Raw genomic sequence first — 21,697 nt, forward strand, 5'->3', positions numbered from 1 at the left:
ATCCATGGGTTACTTTGTATTCACCAAAGTCCTACTTCATTACTTACCAATACTAGAGTCAAGTTGCTGGAGTAGGTCCAAGTTACCAGAACAGAACTCTGGAGTTATGTAGATGATCCTATATTTACCTCTGTAAAGACAAACAAGAAACAGAAACATGAATTGAAACACTCCAATAGTAAAAAAAAGCCAATGACTGACAACAAAATCAAAATATTCAATCGATTTTTTAAAAAAATTATTATTTAAATCCATTTTATATATCAAACATATTAATAATATTGATTATTTTGATAATCAAGTAATACTCAAATATTTTGCCCAACTTTTATATTCATATCCTTTCATACCCTAAAAATATCATTAATGAATATTTAAGACTATCCATAACTGAGGATCCTACATCTAATACTGAATACTAAATCATTTCAAAACATACAGAATATTCTTTGGGAGTTAAACATACTAAAAGGGCATAAAATATTAAAAATGAAGTATATTCAAAAGCCCTTTTATGATACCACCTGACATAGTGTGAGAGTATTTAAAATGCATTATATATCTGTGTAAATTGTCTAAGAATCAGTTTACTTAAAAAAGATTATCAGTGTTTCTAGNAGAGAAATTATTTTATCAGTAAGTATATTTTAAAAATTTCAAAATAGCAAAAACTCTTTGAAGTTAACATTAAGAAAATGCTAATTTTAAGCACAGTGAAAAAATTATCAAAATATTTCCATGATGTTTGTATAATATGATTTTAATATTTTCAACTGTTGATATTCAACAAACATAATAGTTATTTTAAGATACCTTTCATTGTTATGCTATTTCATTGTTTTTCATTTCTGATTTTATTAATTTGGATACTCTCTCTGTGCCCTGTTTGTCTGGCTAAGGGTTTATCTATCTTGTGGATTTTCTCAAAGAACCAGTGGTTTTGTTGATTCTTTGTATAGTTCTTTTTGCTTCTATTTGGTTTGATTCTTTCCTGACCTCTAATCCTCTTGGGTGTATTTGCTTCTTTTTGTTCTAGAGCTTTCAGGTGTGCTGTCAAGCTGCTAGTATAAGCTCTCTTCAGTTTCTTTTTGGAGGCACTTAGAGCTATGAGTTTTCCTCTTACCACTGCTTTCACTGTGTCCCATAAGTTTTGGTATGATGTGTCTTCGTTTTCATTAAATTCTAAAAAGCCTTGAATTTATTTATTTCTTCCTTGACCAAGTTATCACTGAGTAGGGAATTGTTCAGCTTCCATATGTATGTGTGCTTTCCATTGTTTTGTTGGTATTTAAGACCAACCTTTGTTTGTGGTGATCTGATAGGGTACATGGGATTATTTCAATCATCTTTTATCTGTTGAGGCCTGTTTTGTGACCAGCTATATGATCAGTTTTGGAGAAGGTACCATGAGGTGCTGAGAAGAAGGTATATGCTTTTGCTTTTGGATAAAATGTTCTATAAATATCTGTTAGATCCATTTGGTTCATAATATCCATTAGTTTCACTGTGTCTCTGCTTAGTTACTGTTCCCATGATCTGTCCATTACTGAGAGTGGGGTGTTGAAGTCTCCTGCTATTATTGTATTGGGTATGATGTGCGCTTTGAGGTTTAGCAAAGTTTCTTTTATGAATGTGGGTGCTCTTGCATTTGGAGCATACATGTTCAGAATTGAGAGGTCTTCTTGGTAGATTTTCCTTTGACCAGTATATCTTTTTTAAATAACTTTTGGTTGAGAGTTGATCTTATTCGATATTAGAATGGCTACTCCAGTTTGTTTCTTGGAAACAACCATTTGCTTGGAAAATTGTTTTCCAACTTTTTACTGTGTGGTAGTGTCTGTCTTTGTCACCGAGGTGAATTTCCTGTATACAGCAAAATGCTGGGTCCTGTATACATATGGAGTCTGTTAGTCTATGTCTTTTTTGGGGAATTGAGTCCATTGATGTTAAGAGATATTAAGGAAAAGTGATTATTACTTCCTGTTATTTTTGTTGTTAGAGGTGGAATTATGTTTGTGTGGCTATCTTCTTTTGGGTTTGTTGAAAGATTACTTTCTTGCTTTTCCTAGGGTGTAGTGTCCCTCCTTGTGTTGGTGATTTCCATCTATTATCCTTTTTAGAGCTGGATTTGTGGAAAGATATTGTATAAATTTGGTTTTGTCATGGAATATCTTGGTTTCTCCATCTATGGTAATTGAGAGTTTTGCTGGGTATAGTAGCCTGGGCTGGCATTTGTGTTCTCTTAGGGTCTGTATGACATCTGTCCAGGATCTTCTAGTTTTCATAGTCTCTGGTGAGAAGTCTACTGTAACCCATTTAATATATCTGCCTTTATATGTTACTTGATGTTTTTCCCTTACTGCTTTTAATATTCATTTTTGCTTAGTAAATTTGGTGTTTTGATTATTAAGTGAAAAGAAGAATTTCTTTTCTGGTCCAATCTATTTGGAGTTCTGTAGGCTTCTTGTATGTTCATAGGTATCTCTTTCTTTAGGTTAGGGAAGTTTTCTTCTATAATTTTGTTGAAGATATTTACTGGCCCTTTAAGTTGGGAATCTTTCCTCTCTTCTATACCTAGTATCCTTAGGTTTCATCTTCTCATTGTGTCCTACAATTCCTGGATGTTTTGGGTTAGGAGCTTTTTGCATTTTGTTTGTTGTGTCAATGTTTTCTATGGTATCTTTTGCATCTGAGATTCTCTCCTCTATCTCTTGTATTCTGTTGGTTATGCTTGCATCTATGACTCCTGATGTCTTTCCTAGGTTTTCTAACTCCAGAGTGGTCTCCCTTTGTGATTTCCTTATTGTTTCTAGTTCCATTTTTACATCCTGGATGGTTTTGTTCATTTCCTTCACCTGTCTGATTGTGTTCTCTTGTAGTTCTTTAAAGGATTTTTGTGCTTCCTCTTTAAGGGCTTCTAGCTGTTTACTTGTGTTCTCCTGTATTTCTTTAAGAGAGTTATTTATGTCCTTCTTAATGTCCTCTATCATCATCGTGATTTTAGATCTGAATCTTGTTTTTCCAGTGTGTTGGGGTATCCAGGACTTGCTATGGTGGGAGAATTGGGTTCTGATGATGCCAAGTAACCTTGGATGCTGTAGCTTATGTTCTTCCCCTTGCCTCCCACCATCTGATTATCTCTAGTGCTACATGCCCTTGCTATATCTGACTGCAGCCTGTCCTTCCTGTGATCCTGGTTGTGTCAGAACTCCTCAGAGTTCAGTTGTCTCTGTGACCCTGTGATTCTGGGATCCTGAGATCCTGGGTGTGCCAGAGCTCCTGGGAGTCAACCTTTCTCTAAGACCCTGAGATCTTGGTGTGACCAAGCTCCTGGGATCCTGGAATCCTGTGATCCTGTGGACCTTGGAGTGTTAGAGCACCTGGGAATGGAGCTTCTTTTGGGTATTGTGGGACTGGCTGCAGAGTTTGTGCCCAAGGTCTGCTAAGGCCCCCATCCCAGACCGGAAAGAAGCATTCAATAGATTTTTAAGTAATACATCATGCTGATTATTAAAAACCAAAGGAATATTATATATTCATATTCAGATATGTTAGTCCTTTCATTTATCTTCAATTCACCAATATAAAATGTAACAATTCCTGTCATGTGGGATTCATCACTAAGCTGGAATCATAAGCCAAATTATGGTTTCTAACAGTCCACTCCCAAAACAACAATTCTACCATCTCTCGTCCCCAGAAGCAGTGTGTGAGAAGTCCTGTTCCTTGCACCCCTGTCATTTCTTAGCCAGGCTTTGGCTTTAGCCACTTTGAAAGAATCTCACTGTACTTTCAATTTGCTTTTGTCTGCTGACCAATTATGTAAGCATCTTATACTTATTGCTGATGTCTGTTCCAATCTTTGGGCATTTTAATTTTTTTTAATTCTTTTCTGGTGGTAATTTCTATATTTGTATATTCTATACTTGTAGGTAGAAATCTTGTATTGATATGTACTTTGCAGATACTCTGCTAGTTTATGGCCTTTCTTCCCTTTTCAATAATTCTTTTGAGGAGGAGTAGGTTTTCAGTTTGATAAAGTCTAGTCGGAGTTTGTTCCTATAGATTTGGCTTTGGGTATTTAAGAAGTCTTCCCAACCGAAGGTTATAAAGATGGCATGCTTTCCCTTAAACATTTCACAATTTTAAGTTTGGATGCATAATTCACTTTTAGCAAAAAGTGTTTATATTGTGCAGTGTATTAGTCTTGGGGATTTTTGTTTGTTTGTTTTGTTTTTCTTATAAGGCTTTCCCGTTGTTCTGGCTCTGTCTTCTCCACTGCATCGCCTTTGAGCCTTTCCCAGATGATGAACTGAGTAGGCATGTGCAGATTCCTGGCTGAGATCTCCTTCTGAGGATCTGTCTGCCTGTGTTGGCTGCTATAGCTACGTTAAAACCCTGGAAGTCTCGATTACAAGCCCCTGGCTATGCTGTTTGTTTTCAGGGTTGTGTTAGTTCTCCTGGCTGCCCTTTGGTTCCATGAAGGTTCCGGTGTCCACTTCTTAACTGAGATGTCCTAAGGCTGGCTCTGTAAGGAAACAGCTAATTTTCAAGAAAGTGGGATACACTGGAGTTGACTGGCTCATCTCAGATCAGTTTCCTAGTTGAGTCCAAACCTGGGTAGAATAATGTCAGCCTTTATTATTTTATTGTTTCTTACAGTGATTAGAAAACTGTATTCATTTCCTGGAGATAAGGTAGAATTTATTACATGCCTAATAAATTACTAGTGAAAATAAAATGTTTAGCATGTAATAGACACTAAAATATTAGTAGAATGGATAAATTAAGAACTTTTTATATAAAAAATTTTAATTTAATTTGATCTGCTTTTATATGGTAGAGACATGCCATAAGTAATTTCTAGCCTTCTTTTATAAAATTTATCATAATAGCAAATTAACCATATAATATAAATAATAATACATATACATAATACATATATATGATATATATGTATAACATATAATAATAAATATAATACAATAAGATAATGGAAGACAAATAATATTAACATAATAATTTAACCAAAAAGTGAATTTTTCCCCCTTCCCTTTCTCCATCTTGCTGTGGCCCCGCTCACTCTGGCCCCTGCTCGCTCCAGGTCCCACTCACTAGTGCCCCACTTGTCGTGGCCCATAGGTTTTTTTGTTTGTTTGTTTCTCATTACAGATGGTTGTGAGCCACCATGTAGTTGCTGGGATTTGAACCCAGACCTCCGGAAGAGCAGTCAGTATGCTTACAACCATTGAGCCATCTCAAAAGTGAATTTTTATCTTAAGGATAAAGGAGTTTCACATAGCTTCTACTGAGGAAAACTGGACATATGGTAATACATATGTATATACATATATCCATGTAATGACAACTAATGGAAAAAAACTCATCAATCTGAAAGAGAACAAGGAAAGATGTTTGGCAAAGTTTAGAAGGAAGAATGGAAAGGGAGAAATGGAACTACGTTATAATTTCAGAAATAAAGCTTTTTAAAGTATGTTTTCAAATATGGGCAATTTACTCATAAAATACATAAATATATATACAAAATTCTCTTACTCTATATACATCTTACAATATCATGTGACATGATATAAATTACTCACAATTTAATATCTCCTAGAATATTTTTTGATTGTGCAGATCCAAGTAAACAGGCTGGAACATTGGACAGTCTATAAGAGACAAACGCTCTGATGAATAGACACAGTAACATTAACTTCATTCTCAAACATATATATTCCTCATCTTTCTAATGTTCTTTCTTTTTGTATCTGTGTAACTTGATATTTCCCTTCAAAGGTCTGATGAGGAGGCAAGTCTTTAATGTGGATCTTTCAAGAAGGAATAGAAAGGTGAACTTAGAGTTAGAAGAGGGGTGACTATAATCAAAACATGTAGGAGATTTTCAAAGAACTAATAAAAACATATCTTAAAAGGTAAACTTTTATATATACCTCATAGCAAGCTTGGGAGCCCAGAGAGCAGAACAAAAAAAGAATTTTGAGACAGCTAACTAGCATAAAGCAACCAGTCCTTTTAAAACCTGATCAGGGAAAGCAGGCAGCCTTGAATTAGAGACCTTGAGAATGAACGTAAACTCTTCCACTAACACTTCATTTGCTACTAATGAATGCAGCCAGGGGTGCCAGTGCATGCTCTGTCAGCCCAAGACATGGAGGGCATGGCAAGAGGCCAGAGCGACACCGCCCTGGACTATATATAGCCAGACCCTATCTCAAAAAATAAAAATAAAGATCAAGTCACTTCCAAAAACATAATCCTGTGACCTAGATTCATGTTTATCATCTGATATTGAGCTGATAGAACAGAGAAGGACAACTGGGCAAAGGGACACTGGACTGAGAGAGAGAGGCTAGTTAGGCCTGTGTAGTAAGACCCTGCCTTGCAATGTTCTTTCCACTTGCTTATCAAGGGCAGCGATGCAGCAGTGAAAGCATTACTTACTCAAGCTGGAGGACCTGGTCTTCCATTAGGGAAATGAGAGGTGAAATGACAATGCCAATCTTGCCCGTATAAACAGGCGGATACTGGAAGCACAGACTCTTCCCATATCCTTGAATAAAAAAATAATACACACAAAAAATAAAATAAAAAGAAGTTCTTGATGCTTTACTTTCTCTTACAGTGTGCTTATATAGCAGAATAAGTGGACTGACATGATAATTCATGCATACATTTGAAAGCTTCTCCCCCCACCCATCACTCCTTCCTATATTTTATAAGTTTCTGAAAGATTAAGCACTTTAAACCCTTTATGACTTTTAGATGATTAAATTATTTACTTTAAGTATAACTTACCAGTTGCCATGACAACAACATTATCTCTTCTTTCTTCTAATACAGAATGGATGACTTTCCACTGAACCCTTGAAGGCACAAAGGAAAGTGTTTTATCAATAGCATCTGATGCACAAGTTCAAATCTATTTAACTTCTTCTCTCCAATAAACTCTTTCAGATTTTTTTGGAGCTACCTATATAATATATATTCAATCCTAGAAATTTGAGAGAAAAAAACTTGATCATTTGATTAACTTCTCATTCAGACTGACTGAATAACTATGAGTTGCCATATAGTATGTATATTTAATTTTATTACATATATCTAAAGTATAAAATAAATACCCAGCCTTGTACTATAGATCAAAACGTCAGTATTTTAAAATAAATAAGAGGTCTGCTGTAGGTTTGCAATGAGACCTGTGTAAAGTGATGGTCTAAGGTGAAATCAACTGGAGGTGAGCTCTTCTGCTTATACAGATGACAATCTATCCTTATCTGAGTGCTGTCTATATCAGCATGCTGAGTTAACAGAACTTCCTTCTCTATGCATCTATGTGTGCTCTTCTGTACATAGGTTATAGTTTATTAAAAGAAGGGAAAATGCTTCAATGAATTCTTTCTAAGTTATAAAAAAAATGGAAAAAAAAAAAAACCCTGTCTAGATTGTTAGTTACTTACTAGTCTTATTCAAATGCATTTGTTCCTAATCTCGTTTGTGTTCATCTCATTGTTTCGAGTTATTAGTGTGCCTTTGTGATGGCTGGAATGAAAACACTCCCCAAAGGCTCACAGGGAGTGGCAGTATCTGAACAGATTAGGAGGTGTGGCCTTCTTGGAAGAAGTATGTCACCAGACGTGGGCTTTGAGGTGTCAGAAGCTCAAGCCATGACCAGTGTCTCACTCTCTCTTCCTCCTGCCTGCCAGCTGGGATGTAGAACTCTCAACTCCTTCTCCAGCACCATGTCTGCCTGGATACTGTCATGCCTTCCTCCATGATGATGATGGACTAAACCTCTGAACTGGTAAGCCAGCCCTGATCAAATGTTTTCCTTAATAGGAGTTGCTGTAGTCATAATGTCCCTTCACAGCAATGGGACATGGACTAAGACAGCCCTTTACATGTAAATATATTTTGAAATGTTAAAACAATAAACCATCAGCTTCTCCAACTGTTCTCTCAGAGACTCACAGCAGTGTGCCTTGGGACACCTGCAGGAAGCAGTCTGGATGTGCCTTTCCTCTGACCCCATACTCAATAAAAGATAACTCAGCAGTGAGAGAAATCCTTTTTTATTATCATGTAGTTGTTACATAGAACCACCCAGTTAAAGAAAAATAGAACCACTTCCTTTCCTATTAAAAGGACAAAGAAACGTATGTAATTAATACTTCAAATAATTTTGCAGTTGCACATGATCTATATCTGACATACATGCCTACAATAAAATTAGGCTGCTGCTGTTAGGATAGGGGGATGGATTATTTATTCTTTCTCTTTGTGAAAAAAAATTCTGTACATAATATAGTTTATTGAGATCACACTCACGGTTTAAAACTGCTGTGTCCGAAATAGGTCTTGAGGCAATTAATTTGCTTTGCGTTTGGTTCCGGCAATAAATGGTCTTAAAAATAAATAAAATAATAAAATTGACATTTATGTTCAAAAGCAAATATGCTATGTAAGAGGAGGAAAATGTTCATTCCATTGCTCTGATAAAAAAACAGAGTGATGGGTGGCATCCACTGTTTCCATCCTAGTCACACTTGACTCTACAGATATCTAGCATGACACCAGGCAAACCCTCTGGTCACCACTAACATACTAGAACTGTTCTTATGCTTCCACTCTAACAACAGTGGTAAGAAGAGACCCAACGTTCTGAAACTTGGCAGGATCTAAACTCCAGAGTGAAGTGAAGCAAGCAAACAATAGAAATGCCAATAAAAATTTCATATTAGAAGTAATTTTCAATTCATGATAAACATGAATTATATTAGCAACCCAAGTTCAGTGTACAGGAAAAAGTAAAATTTTCATTTAGCTGTTTAAAACTAATCTAGTTATGTAAATTAAGTTGCCTGGATCTAATTTAGCTACCCATCCTATTTAGTTAGGTTAATAAAGCTACTTAAATCTTCAGCCAAAAATTGTAATGGTGCCTCATGGTCGGCTATGTTAGCTCTCCTTAAGTCCCACCACTGTCCATCCATAGATATAAAGATTCACAAGCAGCCAAGAAAGGATAAAACACAGATTCTAGATAAGCTATCATTAAACATGAAAAATAAGTATTATGGCACATCTTAACAAACAGATGGCTACTCCTAATAAAAGGAAACAGAGGAGAATAACTCATTAATACATTTATAAATACCTTCCACCTACGAAATGATTTTGAAATGTCCACATATCCCACCACAATATATTGTAAGTATAGTGCGAGTATTAGAAAGTTGACAAAAGGACCATGATTGTTTATACTTAGATGACAGTTCTATCACTTGCACACTCATTTGCTATTCTATACATTTAATTTAACATAAGGAAGTTCTCTGGTGTGGCCCTTGTTTAAACCATAAGCTCCTGGATAGCAGACTGCATATATCTGTATCATCTACAGTGGCATTCAATATAAGTAAGTAATTAGTAAACTATTTCACTACTGTCATTGGGACACAACCAAATCTTTCATCAACCACAGTTCCCAAGAGACAGGAGCACTAAGGAATTAAGTGGCTGGTTTATAGACCAGATAAGTAACGACATGCCACCGACTTGTGAAACTTCCAAACACAGAAAACTGGCACGAAATGAAAGTCACTGAGAGGTGAGTATGTCTCCACCCTGGTTCTTACCCTCTTCTTCCTGCTCCACTTTGATGGCTTCATTTCTGTCTCCAGCTTCCTCCTCAGGAGGAAGACGCCCATTGCTTCCCATTTCCAACCATTTAGAGTGAGTAGGTTCCACCACGTCACTATTTAGGTTTTCTAAAGACTGGAAGTTTAAAAGAAATTTGAGGCAGAACACTGACAATACAGTATCTTTTTACTGAGTACAAAAGGAGGGTTATTAACAAAGCCTACAATTTGGTTGAAAACTGGCAGATGTGCAAACAACAGCACAAAAGAACATGTGTGCCCCTCTATAAATATGTGCTGAGGATGCTCCCAGGCACAAGGCCAGGATGGAGCATGGCCAGCATAAACAAGGTTCAGTAATAGCACATAATGAACGGCCTCTGGGAAACGTATCATAAATTTAAATTTTGCATAATTTAACCAGTTTTTCTTACTGGACTTCGACGTTTTAGAATTCTAAGTGGTAAAATGAAACATTTGAATGCTATTTTTTAATCATAGGTTTCTCTATGTTACATGTCAATTGCATTTTTCTTGAGTAAAGATTATGCTGAAATTATGAGCAAGCAATATATGTGTTTTGGAATTGTAAAAAATGATTCAAATAATTTTAGGAAAGAAATATTATTGATGGGAAATCAAGGGTTCTTTGATATGTATTTTCTCCACTATTACAAAAATATTAGTATATTTCAAATCACTGTATCTATAAAACTTTTTACTAAGGAGTTACATAGACTATTCATTTAACACAAGCTATCTTCACTTTTTATGAGGTGTTCTATTTTTTAGTTTGGTTTTAAGAATGTCCTTTAAAGTATAATATTTCAATCCTATAAAAGAAAAATGAAGGGGAAAAAGAGGTGATGCTATTTCTTTAACTCTACCAACATATCCAGAGATCGGAGATACCCAGTGTATAATACATGGTACAGATGTCCACAAGTATCCTATACTTGGTACCACTTGAACTGAATGCACCAGAAAAATGGATAACTAGTGAATAGGTTGTGATTTAGCTCAAATTTCTTAAATAGGAGACAGGCTCCCTGGTAAACTGTGATGTTAGCAATGGACACCAATGGAGAAGGGAGGACTCAGGTCTACAATTTCATTAGGAATCCACATCCTTATTTATCTAAAACTTAAAACTAAAGAACTAGAAAATTACTCTCATTTCACGAGAAGAAAAAGCACACTAACCTACAGATGATAGCTTAAAAGGTAGACACAAAAGAATACTTCTATTTCTTTTCATTTTTTGTCGTATTTAACTAAATCGTGCTTTTCCTTACTCTCCCAGTCTGGATTTTCCTGTCTACACATGGCTTACGACACTTGATAAGCTGGAGGACGAGTGACAGGATAGAAATGCACAGATCCATACTTCAGCTTTAACAGAGTAAACAGCCATTATAATCAGTATTTAAAAAAAAAAAAACCCACAGAAAGAAAATCCAGACCCTGTAAATGATTGAATTAGTAAAAACAGAATGTCTAAAACATAGCAAATACATGAAGAAGAAGAAATCAGTTTCCTGCTCAAGTGCTTAGTCACTGGCCAGATTCCAGAGAAAGATGTACAAGGACACAGAACTACCGTGAGAACTCCTGACATTACACCTAAGACTACTTACAGACGAGGAAATATAAATTTAAAAAGTAGAGTCTAACATTAAATAATGGGTATGAATGTCATTGTGGTGGCATCTGATTTAGAGCTGGATAATATTTTAATTATTAAAGTGTTCTTTTAAAAAAATCTTGAAGTAACTTTCTCTTATGCTTCAACATACCTTCAGCATCTCCATTTCTAAATCTTCATCACTTTCAATTATATAGGAGGAGTCATTTTCATCATCAATGGTAGATAAATGCTTTAAAGAAAAAGATTTCAAAGATTAACATCCTGCGTGATTGACGCTATGCCCTCAGGTGTTTTCACTAGAAGTATTTAGACATCTTCCTCTTCTTTAATAGGCAGGTGTATAAAACATATTTATATGTTCACAGCATGAGTACAGAGAGGAAGGGAAAGGAAGAAGAATGAGGTTTTTAAACATAATCAAAGAGAGAGAAAGAGTGTAGTTAAAAAGACAGGCAAGTTAGATAAACAGACTTCAAGTAGAATCTACATGCAAAAGAAGAGAAAGTACAAGTTGAAGATCAATCCAGGTCAAGCTGGGTGTCCCCAACTTTCCAATAGATGGCATTCTATAGAATGTTGAAAAAAGTCTGTACAAACCAAGGAAATCAATGTTTTGGTTTTTTCTTACATATATTGACTTAAAAAGACTGATACATAATAAGTATATTATTTTTCAATAAATCAGTGTTTTACAAAGAACATTTATTTGAAAAAGTACTAGATATATTATTTTCTTGATCTGTTGTTGATGTTTGGATATGAAGAATCTTTACAATAATTTGGCAATCCCAAGAAATCGGGGGCCTAACAAGCTGCAAATCTACCCTTCCCCCCACCACACACACAAAATCAAGAAGAAATGTGAAGGAATGTCTCCCTAAGTGCTTCATGTTTAATTTGTTAATGGGAAAATAAAAGTAGCCTTAATTAACATGCTAATTTAAAACTATTAAAATTTATTAAAGTACATTTTAACTGAGTAAAGTTTTGTTGCCTTCAAAATGCAGTCTTAAATAACAAAAACTAAAGATGCTAATCATTATATGATAAAATGGCAATAATTGATATAAACGATATCAGTCAAATCAAAATCATGAGCATAATTCTCTAATGTATAAAAATATGAAAGTACAGATCTAATTAGAAATTTCTACAGAATTAGAATGATGCGCATGTATGTGAAAAACAGCATTTTCTAAAGAGAGAATCTGGTTCACAAAAAGAATGAGAATATTCTGAAAATTTTAAAACAATTTACATTTATATAGTCAATAGAAACAATTGAAAAACTGCTGTAAAAATCAAAGAAGTATATATAAGACTGGGTTTCCACTTCTGTAATGAAATTGAGAGGTTTAAACCTATACAATCTTTTCAAAATCTAAAATAAAATTTGTTATTGCAAAAAAAAAAAAAAAAAGAAAGAAAAGAAAAAAAGAAAAAGAACCCCCCCCCAACAGAAATGATAAATGTCTTTAGTAATTTGCAAGCTAGTAAGAATTAGGAAGGAAACAAGAGCTTCCTGGCTCTCCAGGTCACAGTATGGATGCCTGTAAATCAAAGCACCCTTTCACCCTAACAAATAATTTCTATTTGAAGGCATAAAACCCACCCACCCTCCAAATCAAGTTTGGATGAGTAAATACTTAGGAAGAATCTACCAAAAAACTATTATCTATCATATAAAAAAACATAAATAGTAAAGCAGCAAATTTTTTCACTTATACAATTCTACTTATTGTATTAAGTGGATCTCACAAGTCAACATGGCCCTCTGTATTTTTAAATAAAGTTTTATTGAAGCACACAGGAACCACTGCTTGCATGTGTCTATGGCAGCTTTACAATGGATGAACTGAATAGGTGCAACAGAGACCATGCATCCCACAAAAACTAAAATATTTGTTCTTTGTGCATTTATACAAAGAAATAAGCCAACCACTGATGAATATATTATTCCCTCTCGATTCAGTACCTCAGAAAATTGGTGAGAAACATCATTATAATTTTCTTCTTTAGCTTGCTGTTCCAAATCTTGGAGTTCATATTCTGAAATACTAGGCATCAAAAAAGTTCTTTCCATATCTTCTCTCAACAGATTGTCTTCTACTTCATTTTCAGATTCACCTTTTTCTTGCTTCACTTGATTTCTAAATACATCAACCTCCTCTTGCTTCACTAAACTGTCAAGTTCTGGGTCCCATGGTTCTTCTTTAATTTTAGCAAAAGTACTTTGTTCTCCAATCTGTGTCTCTTTTTCTCCAACAGCAGCTGAATCCTCTGATGACAGTAAATTAAAACTACTGCCTGGCTTCGGTCTAATCTCAATGTTTGTAGGACCACAGATCACCTTTCTCAAAGAACAGAGATTTTCTGAAATACTCTTCAATATTACAGGAACCCTAAAAAAAAATTCAAGAAGCATTATTCAGCTCTAATTTTATTCATCGTAAAGATGAGTTTTAAAGGTTCTTACTAAACGAAAGCTTACTGAGGAGACCCATTGGACTAAAACTGTTCCTCATTTCCACATGGCCACACGTGAGTATGAATCACAGCCGACTTGCCTGTGTGGTCGGGTGCTTCTCATTGTAGAAGTAGCCTTGCTTACTCACTCAGAGTTTACTAACTCTGAGTCCTGATCCCCTTCATGCCAGATGGCCCTTTTTGATAATTAACTTAATGAAATGTAAACTACAGCAATAAGATAGGACAAAAAAAACAAAGCAAAAACTATTTCATTCTATTCTGGACTAAACACATGAGAAAAGCCAACAAAGTTCTGTTAGTAAATTTGTTATTTGTTAATAAATTTTCTAAAAATGAAAAACTCAGGGTGTTAAAGAAAAACTTGAGAGGTAAGTGTCACCAACATATCACACAACATGGAAGAATGAAGTTCAAGTCTTAAAAACAAGGTAGAAAAAAAATGTACAGTTCAGTCAAAAAAAAAATGTTAAATCTAAAAAGATGCAGGCACAAGCCATTCAGGAATCCTGTGATACAATGAAAAGATCAAATCTATAAAAAGTAGATAAAGAGGAAGGAGAAGAAATCCATGTACAGTCACAAAAAATATTAACAAAATCATACAAGAAATGTCTCCCAATTTAAAGAAGGAAATGCTTTTAAGGTATAAGAAGTATACAGAAAACTAAATAGACAGGAATAGAAAAAATAACCCCTCCCCACATAATCAAAATACTAAACATACTGAGGAAAGAAAGGATATTAAAGGCTACACGGTTTAAAGACCATATGACATATAAAGGCAGGGCTATTAAAATAACTTCTGGCTTTTAAATGGAGATTTTGAAAGCCATAAAGGAACTGGGCGAATAGTCTACAAGCTCTGAAAGATCACAAATCCCAGCTCAGACTACTATACCCAGCAAAACTATCAATCACAGTAGACGGAGAGGGAAAACATTCTGTGACGAAGCCAATTTTAAGTATATCAACTTACTAAACCAACACTCCTGAAGGCATTCGAAGGAGAACTTTAGTCTGAACCCAAGAAAACAGAAGGAACAATCTCAGACCAGTAAATCGGAAGAGGAGGAAGCAAGCCACACTTTAACCACAAACTAAAAGAATCAAAAAACAAAACTAAAAAAAAGAAAAAAATTATTGATAACTCTCAGGTAAATAGTAAATTCTACAATAAAATGACACAGAAACACTCTCTTCCAGACACAAGACTGGTGCACATATGAACTCCCAGAGACTGTGGTAGCTTGCACATGAATGGCAAAGGTTCAATTCAGACAAAAATCCCAGCAGCCCTAACTAAAAACTTCTTTGCAAAAGCTGGCAAAGAAAAATTCCATTTTCTCTAATTACGTGTCCCTGGGTATTTCGACAACATTCCAGGGCAGGCCCCATGCCCAGGATCAGATAACCAACACAAAATGAACTCCTTGCTTTTTCTCTAGGCTTTTTATTTCATTTTGTTTGGGTACCTGTTTTTCCTTATTGTTTTTTGTTTGTTTGTTTGTTTGTATTTTCTTTGTTTGATCGTTTACTGTTGATAGAGGAGAGACTCAAACCTGAAGTTGGGTGGGTAGGGAGGTGGTTAGGGAATAGGGTTAGGTGCTTAGGATCTGCAAAGGGTGGGAATAGGGAAAACCCTAATAATATATTATATAAAAATTGTAAACAAAAAATTATATCTTATAGTCAAAATAACTGTAAAAGGTCATAAGAAAAAACTTCGAAATTCTTAGGACTCTGTATTCACATGACTTTAAGTATATTATCACTCTACTTTAAAGAAACTAAACTAATGTGTAGGTAACACATTCCGAACGTAGTGTAAATAAGAAACACTGTGCAGAAGTCCACACAGCAGGACTACTTTAATGACAACTCTGTGATGCTTGCCTGGAGTGCACAAGGCCTCACGCTCATTCCTCAGCACTAAGGAAAGAAAAAATAACTAAATAAGTGAAGAAATTAGAGAAAGACAAAGGATGGTGATAATCAAATGTTATTATAATCAAATGTATGTTATTATGTAATAAGTGCTGGTGATAATCAAATGTTATTATAATCAAATGTATGTTATTATGTAATAAGTGCTTTGGGCTATGTATTCTAATTTTTTCAGTATTTAACTCAATGATTTATAAAATCAGAAATGTTCATGTAGCTCCAGTTAGTTTTTGTTTTAATGGTTCAGTTGAAACTCTGCTCTTCCATGAGAATAAACCATCCAAGGCTGAGTTGGTCCAAGGGTTGGTCCTACACTGGAAGCCCATTCTTACAAGGCACAGAAAAATCAAACTGGAACTGACCGGATGCTTCAGCTTCATCCTGCCAGTTAGCATTCATACCATGTCACCTGTTGGGGGACGGGGGGGTTGTGATGTCATCAGGATCTTACCTAACTCTGTACCCTGCATGCTACAATACCCAATGACGTGACTGAGGGTGGGGTGGCCAGCAGCAGTCCAGGGATTTGAAGCCTGGACCTTCAGAAGGGAATACATGACTTGGAAGTATAAATCTGATCAGAAGCCTTTGGCTGGGGAAATCACAGGCCCTAGCAGGGGTACCAACTGCTGCCACATTGCTAGATAGACACATATCATATTGCCTTCGAAATATCTGTTCTTACCCGGAGTGCTGCTCTCAGTCTTGGTCAAAGAAGCTTTTGGCTAAAGAAGACTCACAATGATCAAAGTGTTGAACATAAATGAGTACTGGCTGCTTGGCCTGAACCGGGACCAGCATGTACATATCACTCCTTCAATGGCCCAGTGAACATCACAGGATGGATTGACAGGCCATAAGAGTCAGATGATGTGGGGGAGGGCTATGAATCATTGCCATGTAGACATGGCATGGCTACTGAAATCATAAACACACAACAGCTGTGGATACCTGCATAAGACCCACAAAACACAGGGCCTTCCACTGCTCCCACGTGGATGGAAAAGCTCACAAGTGACCCACCCCATCCTCCCCTAAGGAGCTTTTGCTTGGCTGTCAGGTAGTCATCATTCTCTTCAGTAGTCACTGGTGAAGTTGCCAATGCTTAGTCAGCAGCCTCTTAACCATGCTCATATAAATACTCCTAAATAAACTCAGTGCCACTCACACACATACACACACACCACACACACACACACACACACACAAACATGCACACACAAACACACATGCACACACGCGTGCGCACACACTCACACACATTCACACACATACACACACATGCACACACAAATACACAAACACACATGAGACGTGAAAGAAGGAAAGGAGCTACTTAAGTAAAAGGGAGTCAGCAGGAATCAGGGGGATAAGAGAGTGTAATGGAAATTAATTATGATCATAATAAAATGTACAAAATGCTCAAAAAAAACCCCAAAACTATACAATTACCAACTCTCCCGAGTTTAGCTCAACCTTAAAATGTCAAAGTCCATATTAACATAAGAAAAAATCAAGATCAAAATTAAATTCAGGGCTGGAAAGATAGCTCAGCAGTTAAGAGCACTGGCTGCTCTTCTAGAGGACCCAGGATTGATTCCCAGCACCCACATGGCAGCTTTCAACTGGCTGTTACTCCCGTTCCAGAGGCTCCAATACCCTCCTCTGCACCTCTCAGGAATATATCACATAAGTTGTACAGAGACATACATGCAGGCAAAAACAGCCATACACATGAAATGATACAAAAAAACTTTAAAAACTATTAATTACATTCAAAATCTAATAACAGATTATTTTAAAATAATAAAATTTTATAAAGCTTCTTATTAGTCAGGCTGGCCTTGAGCTTGGAATTCTCCTGCCTCTGTCTCCTGAATGCACAGATTACAGTTATGTACCATGGTGCCTGGCAATTTTGTAAATACACAGTATATGATTATACATACATGCATATACTGCTTATATATAACAACTGTGTATAAATAATATGGTATGAGAAGTTATGAATCAATTTAATTGTGAAATAAACGTGTTGCTAAAGCAACAGTGATACTATTATAATGTCTTATTTACCGTGCACTCACACCAGAGTAAGACATAACCACTCACTCTAACATTAGAGGCTGGCCTATGAAGGCATACATGGCGGCATGTACATTTCCTTCCTTAAGATTCCTATGATGCTCATTAGTAAGCAGCAGACAAGCTCAACACCCAACAGAATGCTAAGTGCACTGCAGCAATACCACAGCACACTGAATTTAAAATAAATGACTAAACAACACTAAATAACATCAATTCTATTAGGGTCCTCTGAGACAAAAACAACTGTTCCTTCCTACAATAAACTTCAAACCATTCTGTTGGGAGTTCTTGATGCTAATAAAGCCTACTTAGCTTGCTGTTATAAAGCCAAGCCTTAGGTATATGTAATTTATACCAAGCAGGTATTCTGTAAAAATCAGAAATCTGTGTTTAAGAAAATAGCATAAAAGGCGATTGAACATGCATACACATACAATTAAAAATAAAATAAATATTTTAAAAAGCACAATATTTAACCTCTGTAGAGTTTCCAAATTTCTGCAAGTGACAGGAAAACGGTCGGCTAGATCCCTCATTTCTTCAGAGATTGAATTCAACTGTTTCTTCATCTCCAGGGGTAGGTTTTCCTCTGCTAAATAAAAGAAAGGAAGAAAGAAAGAAAGAAAGAAAGAAAGAAAGAAAGAAAGAAAGAAAGAAAGAAAGAAAGAAAGAAGCAAAGAAAGGAACAAAGAAAGGAACAAAGAAAGAAACGAAGAAAGAGAAGAGAGATTAATATTCAAATTAGAAAGCAGAGATTTTATTTAACCACATCATAATATAGTATTAGTATCCAGATTTTCATCTATTCCCACAATGAATTTTAATAGAACACTTCCTTCTGGAATCTCTAAAACACTTTCCTCTTTACTCCCTTGTTGCAATGTTCCTTTCAAATTTTTGCTATTTGAAATTTAGAGTAAATTCCAAATTTATACATTATTCAATCCAAATGTTACTGACCTGGACCAGAGGACAAACATGAGACTCTAAACTCACCTGACACTGTTTCTGACTCGGAAGTCAGTAAGCCCCAATCCAGGCACGTTCAAACTTAACCCTGTTTGGAACCCTTGCCCAAGGGTCACCCTTCATTCCAACAATCTTCCTCATCTAAGCTGAGCTACTCATTCCCACAATCAGACCCTCGACCTTAAAGCCGCCCAATAAAACCTCCACTGCACCCAAACTCTATTACAAACATTTTCCACCATAAATACAGCCATCTCATCACTCTTTCTGGCTTGCTTACTTACCCCAGCTCAGTGAGTTAACACTTCCGAATGAAACCCATTGACTGCGCCCACTCCTGCTCTCCCTACCAGGTCTCCTTTCCTTTCCTGGCCACACTACAGTGTCCATTCCTTTGATACAGACTCTCCACCTCCATGGAACTTACCTGGCAAAATCTAATCTCACTCAACAACTTTAGCTAATCGGTGCCTAAGTAGCTGGACATTCTTGGAAAAAAACAAACAAACAAACAAAATGATAATGGCCGATTTGGCTTTAAACTCATGACACACACCCCGCTGATCTTAAGATGACAAATTTACACTTCTTCTTTCTCTTTTAAGTTTCCAACGCCTGCTGCTCATCCTCAAATGCTCTGCTCTTATTTTCTCCTAAACCAACTCCAGCTCAACAGTTTTGCCCTCAGCAGCACAGCTTCCTCTGGGAAGGCTACATTATTAATCCTAATTGTTAATCCACGATCTGCGCATCCTTCAACTCCTCAGAGGTTTAAGGGGCTGATGTCTCCTCTCCTTCCTATTTAAAGCGTTTCCTTCGCCCCCTCCTCATTCACTGATGCCCGGTCTCTGCCCTCTCCTTTTCTGAACACCAGTGTGACCTTGCAGCTGACACCGCCTCTGTTCTTCAGTTCATCCACTCCCAAGTTTATCCCGTCCAGTTTGACCACTGGCAGGACAATCTACATCTCTAACCCTAACTTCCGCGGAGTACTCCGGAATCCCATTTCTCACAGTGCTGTGGTGGTGGTTAGGTGAGAAACACTTCCCACAGGCTCGCGGGCAGTGGAACGCTGGATGCTCAGCTGGTGACTCCATTTGGAGAGGTTTTGGTGGTGCAACCTTCCCGGAGGAAGTTTGTCACTGGGGGTGGCTTTGAGAGTGCACAGCTTCACCCTACTTCCTGTTTGCTCTCTCTGCTCTGAGACTGCTGTTCAAGATGTGACCTAACAGCTTCCTGCCCCACTGCCACGCCGGCTGCTTTCTGCCACGCTCCCGCAGAGCCGCTGAAGACTGTTCCCTCTGGGACTGTGAGCCAAAAGAAACTCTTTTCTTTAAAGACCTCTTTGGTCACCGTGTTTTATCACAGTAACAGGAAATAACTAGTACGGAGATGTGTGTGGATATCAAAATCCACCTATAGTTTTTTTCATGTCCACGTAGCAACTTTGGTGTATTTTTTTTCCCATCAAAACATACTCTTCACATCATCTTGCACTCTGACCCTGCCAGTCATCAGATGATTCAGGAAAAATACCTTAAGCCGGGAGGTGGTGGCGCACGCCTTTAATCCCAGCACTTGGGAGGCAGAGGCAGGCAGATCTCTGAGTTCGAGGCCAGACTGATCTACAGAGTGAGTTCTAGGACAGCCAGGGCTACATAGAGAAACCCTGTCTTGAAAAACTGAAAAAGAAAAGAAAAATACCTTGGCCATCCTAGCAAAGTCTTTTCCTCACCCTTTATAAGGAATTCACCTAGAATTCTTTAGGGTTTACCTTCAGAATACCCACTGCATTTACAGTTCTTGCTACCTCTGCTGGCCTAGTACAATTATGTTCTATTCCTGGACAATTGAAATAGTCTCCTATCTAACTTCCTGGCCTTCTTAGAGCAGTGAGGAAAAAACATTTTAAGACAAAATCTGGATCATTTTATTCTGCTGCTCCACACGCCCAAACTAAGGGTTTCATATTGGCCATCGGTGTATTGTGGTTGTTGATGTGTTTTGAATATTAAAACATGAAGTCCAATTCACGAAATCCGATGCCCTAACTGACTGGCCCTAAGCCTCTTTTCCAGCCTTGTTTCCTACAAGTCTCCCTCACACTCATTTCTCTTTGGTTATATTACTGATCCATACACAAGGAAAGCAGTTACCCTCAGTGGCTTTGTAATTTCTTGGCTCTAAGCATTTGCAGCTCTGCCTTCAGAGAGCCAAATAGCATGTTCCCTTGCTTTTCAAATAAAATCAATACATAATGAATACTAATATATAGCAAACACTAGATAAACCTGTATTTTAATGAACATTCCCTTTTAAAATCAAGTTTTAAAAAATATTATTTATATGCACTTAAAATCAATACCTTACATCTAACTTTCTCCACTATCTGCAGTAATATGACTGATATAATTTTAGTACAGTTTCTACCGACCTCATCATACTACTTAATTCTTGCTATGCCTATAACATTTTTATACTACCAAAGCCTCTGGACCCTGCCTGCTCTAAAAGTTCACCCTCTGTTGGCAATACTCTTCTGTCAACACCCAGAACACCAGAAGTAGAGCAGAGAACAATGGTTTATCAAATGGTTCTTTCACAGGGTTTATATATCAAATATCCTGCATATCAGATAGTTACACAATTCATAATAGTGGCAAAATTACAGTCATGAAGTAACAATGGAAATGATGCCATAGTTGGTGTCACAGCATGAGGAACCGAACCGTATTAAAGGGTCACAACATTAGGAAAGCTGAGAACCACTGGTATAGAAGGTTACAAATGACAGTGGCCATTGTGCCAATCTAATGATTACCTACAAGCCTTCACTTTGCCAAATTCTCAGCAGAATTCAAAACAGTTGGTAACATCCTCCTCCTTCAAACTTAGT

The 21,697-nt window shown here is 36.7% G+C and overlaps 1 protein-coding gene across 5 annotated transcripts in view; it reads right to left on the reverse strand.

The window, feature by feature from the left end:
- The window catches only part of Wrn (WRN RecQ like helicase), a 131,334-nt gene that overhangs the window by 69,845 nt on the left and 39,792 nt on the right, over positions 1–21,697 (reverse strand). For 4 of the 5 annotated variants that reach the window (XM_029532084.1, XM_029532083.1, XM_021219203.2 and 1 more), the window contains 9 exons: positions 18,310–18,424; positions 13,286–13,712; positions 11,459–11,539; positions 9,660–9,798; positions 8,350–8,425; positions 6,820–6,887; positions 6,466–6,574; positions 5,604–5,672; positions 48–130 (listed from right to left, as the gene is read on the reverse strand). In XM_029532084.1, the coding sequence (XP_029387944.1) occupies positions 48–130; positions 5,604–5,672; positions 6,466–6,574; positions 6,820–6,887; positions 8,350–8,425; positions 9,660–9,798; positions 11,459–11,539; positions 13,286–13,712; positions 18,310–18,401 (1,144 nt within the window). In that variant the 5' untranslated portion in view covers positions 18,402–18,424. The remainder of the gene's footprint in view (positions 1–47; positions 131–5,603; positions 5,673–6,465; positions 6,575–6,819; positions 6,888–8,349; positions 8,426–9,659; positions 9,799–11,458; positions 11,540–13,285; positions 13,713–18,309; positions 18,425–21,697) is intronic. The other variant, XM_029532081.1, reaches the window with a different exon arrangement.

The sequence above is a fragment of the Mus pahari genome, chromosome 19, assembly GCF_900095145.1.
Source record: "Mus pahari chromosome 19, PAHARI_EIJ_v1.1, whole genome shotgun sequence".
Classification (NCBI taxonomy): Eukaryota; Metazoa; Chordata; class Mammalia; order Rodentia; family Muridae; genus Mus; species Mus pahari.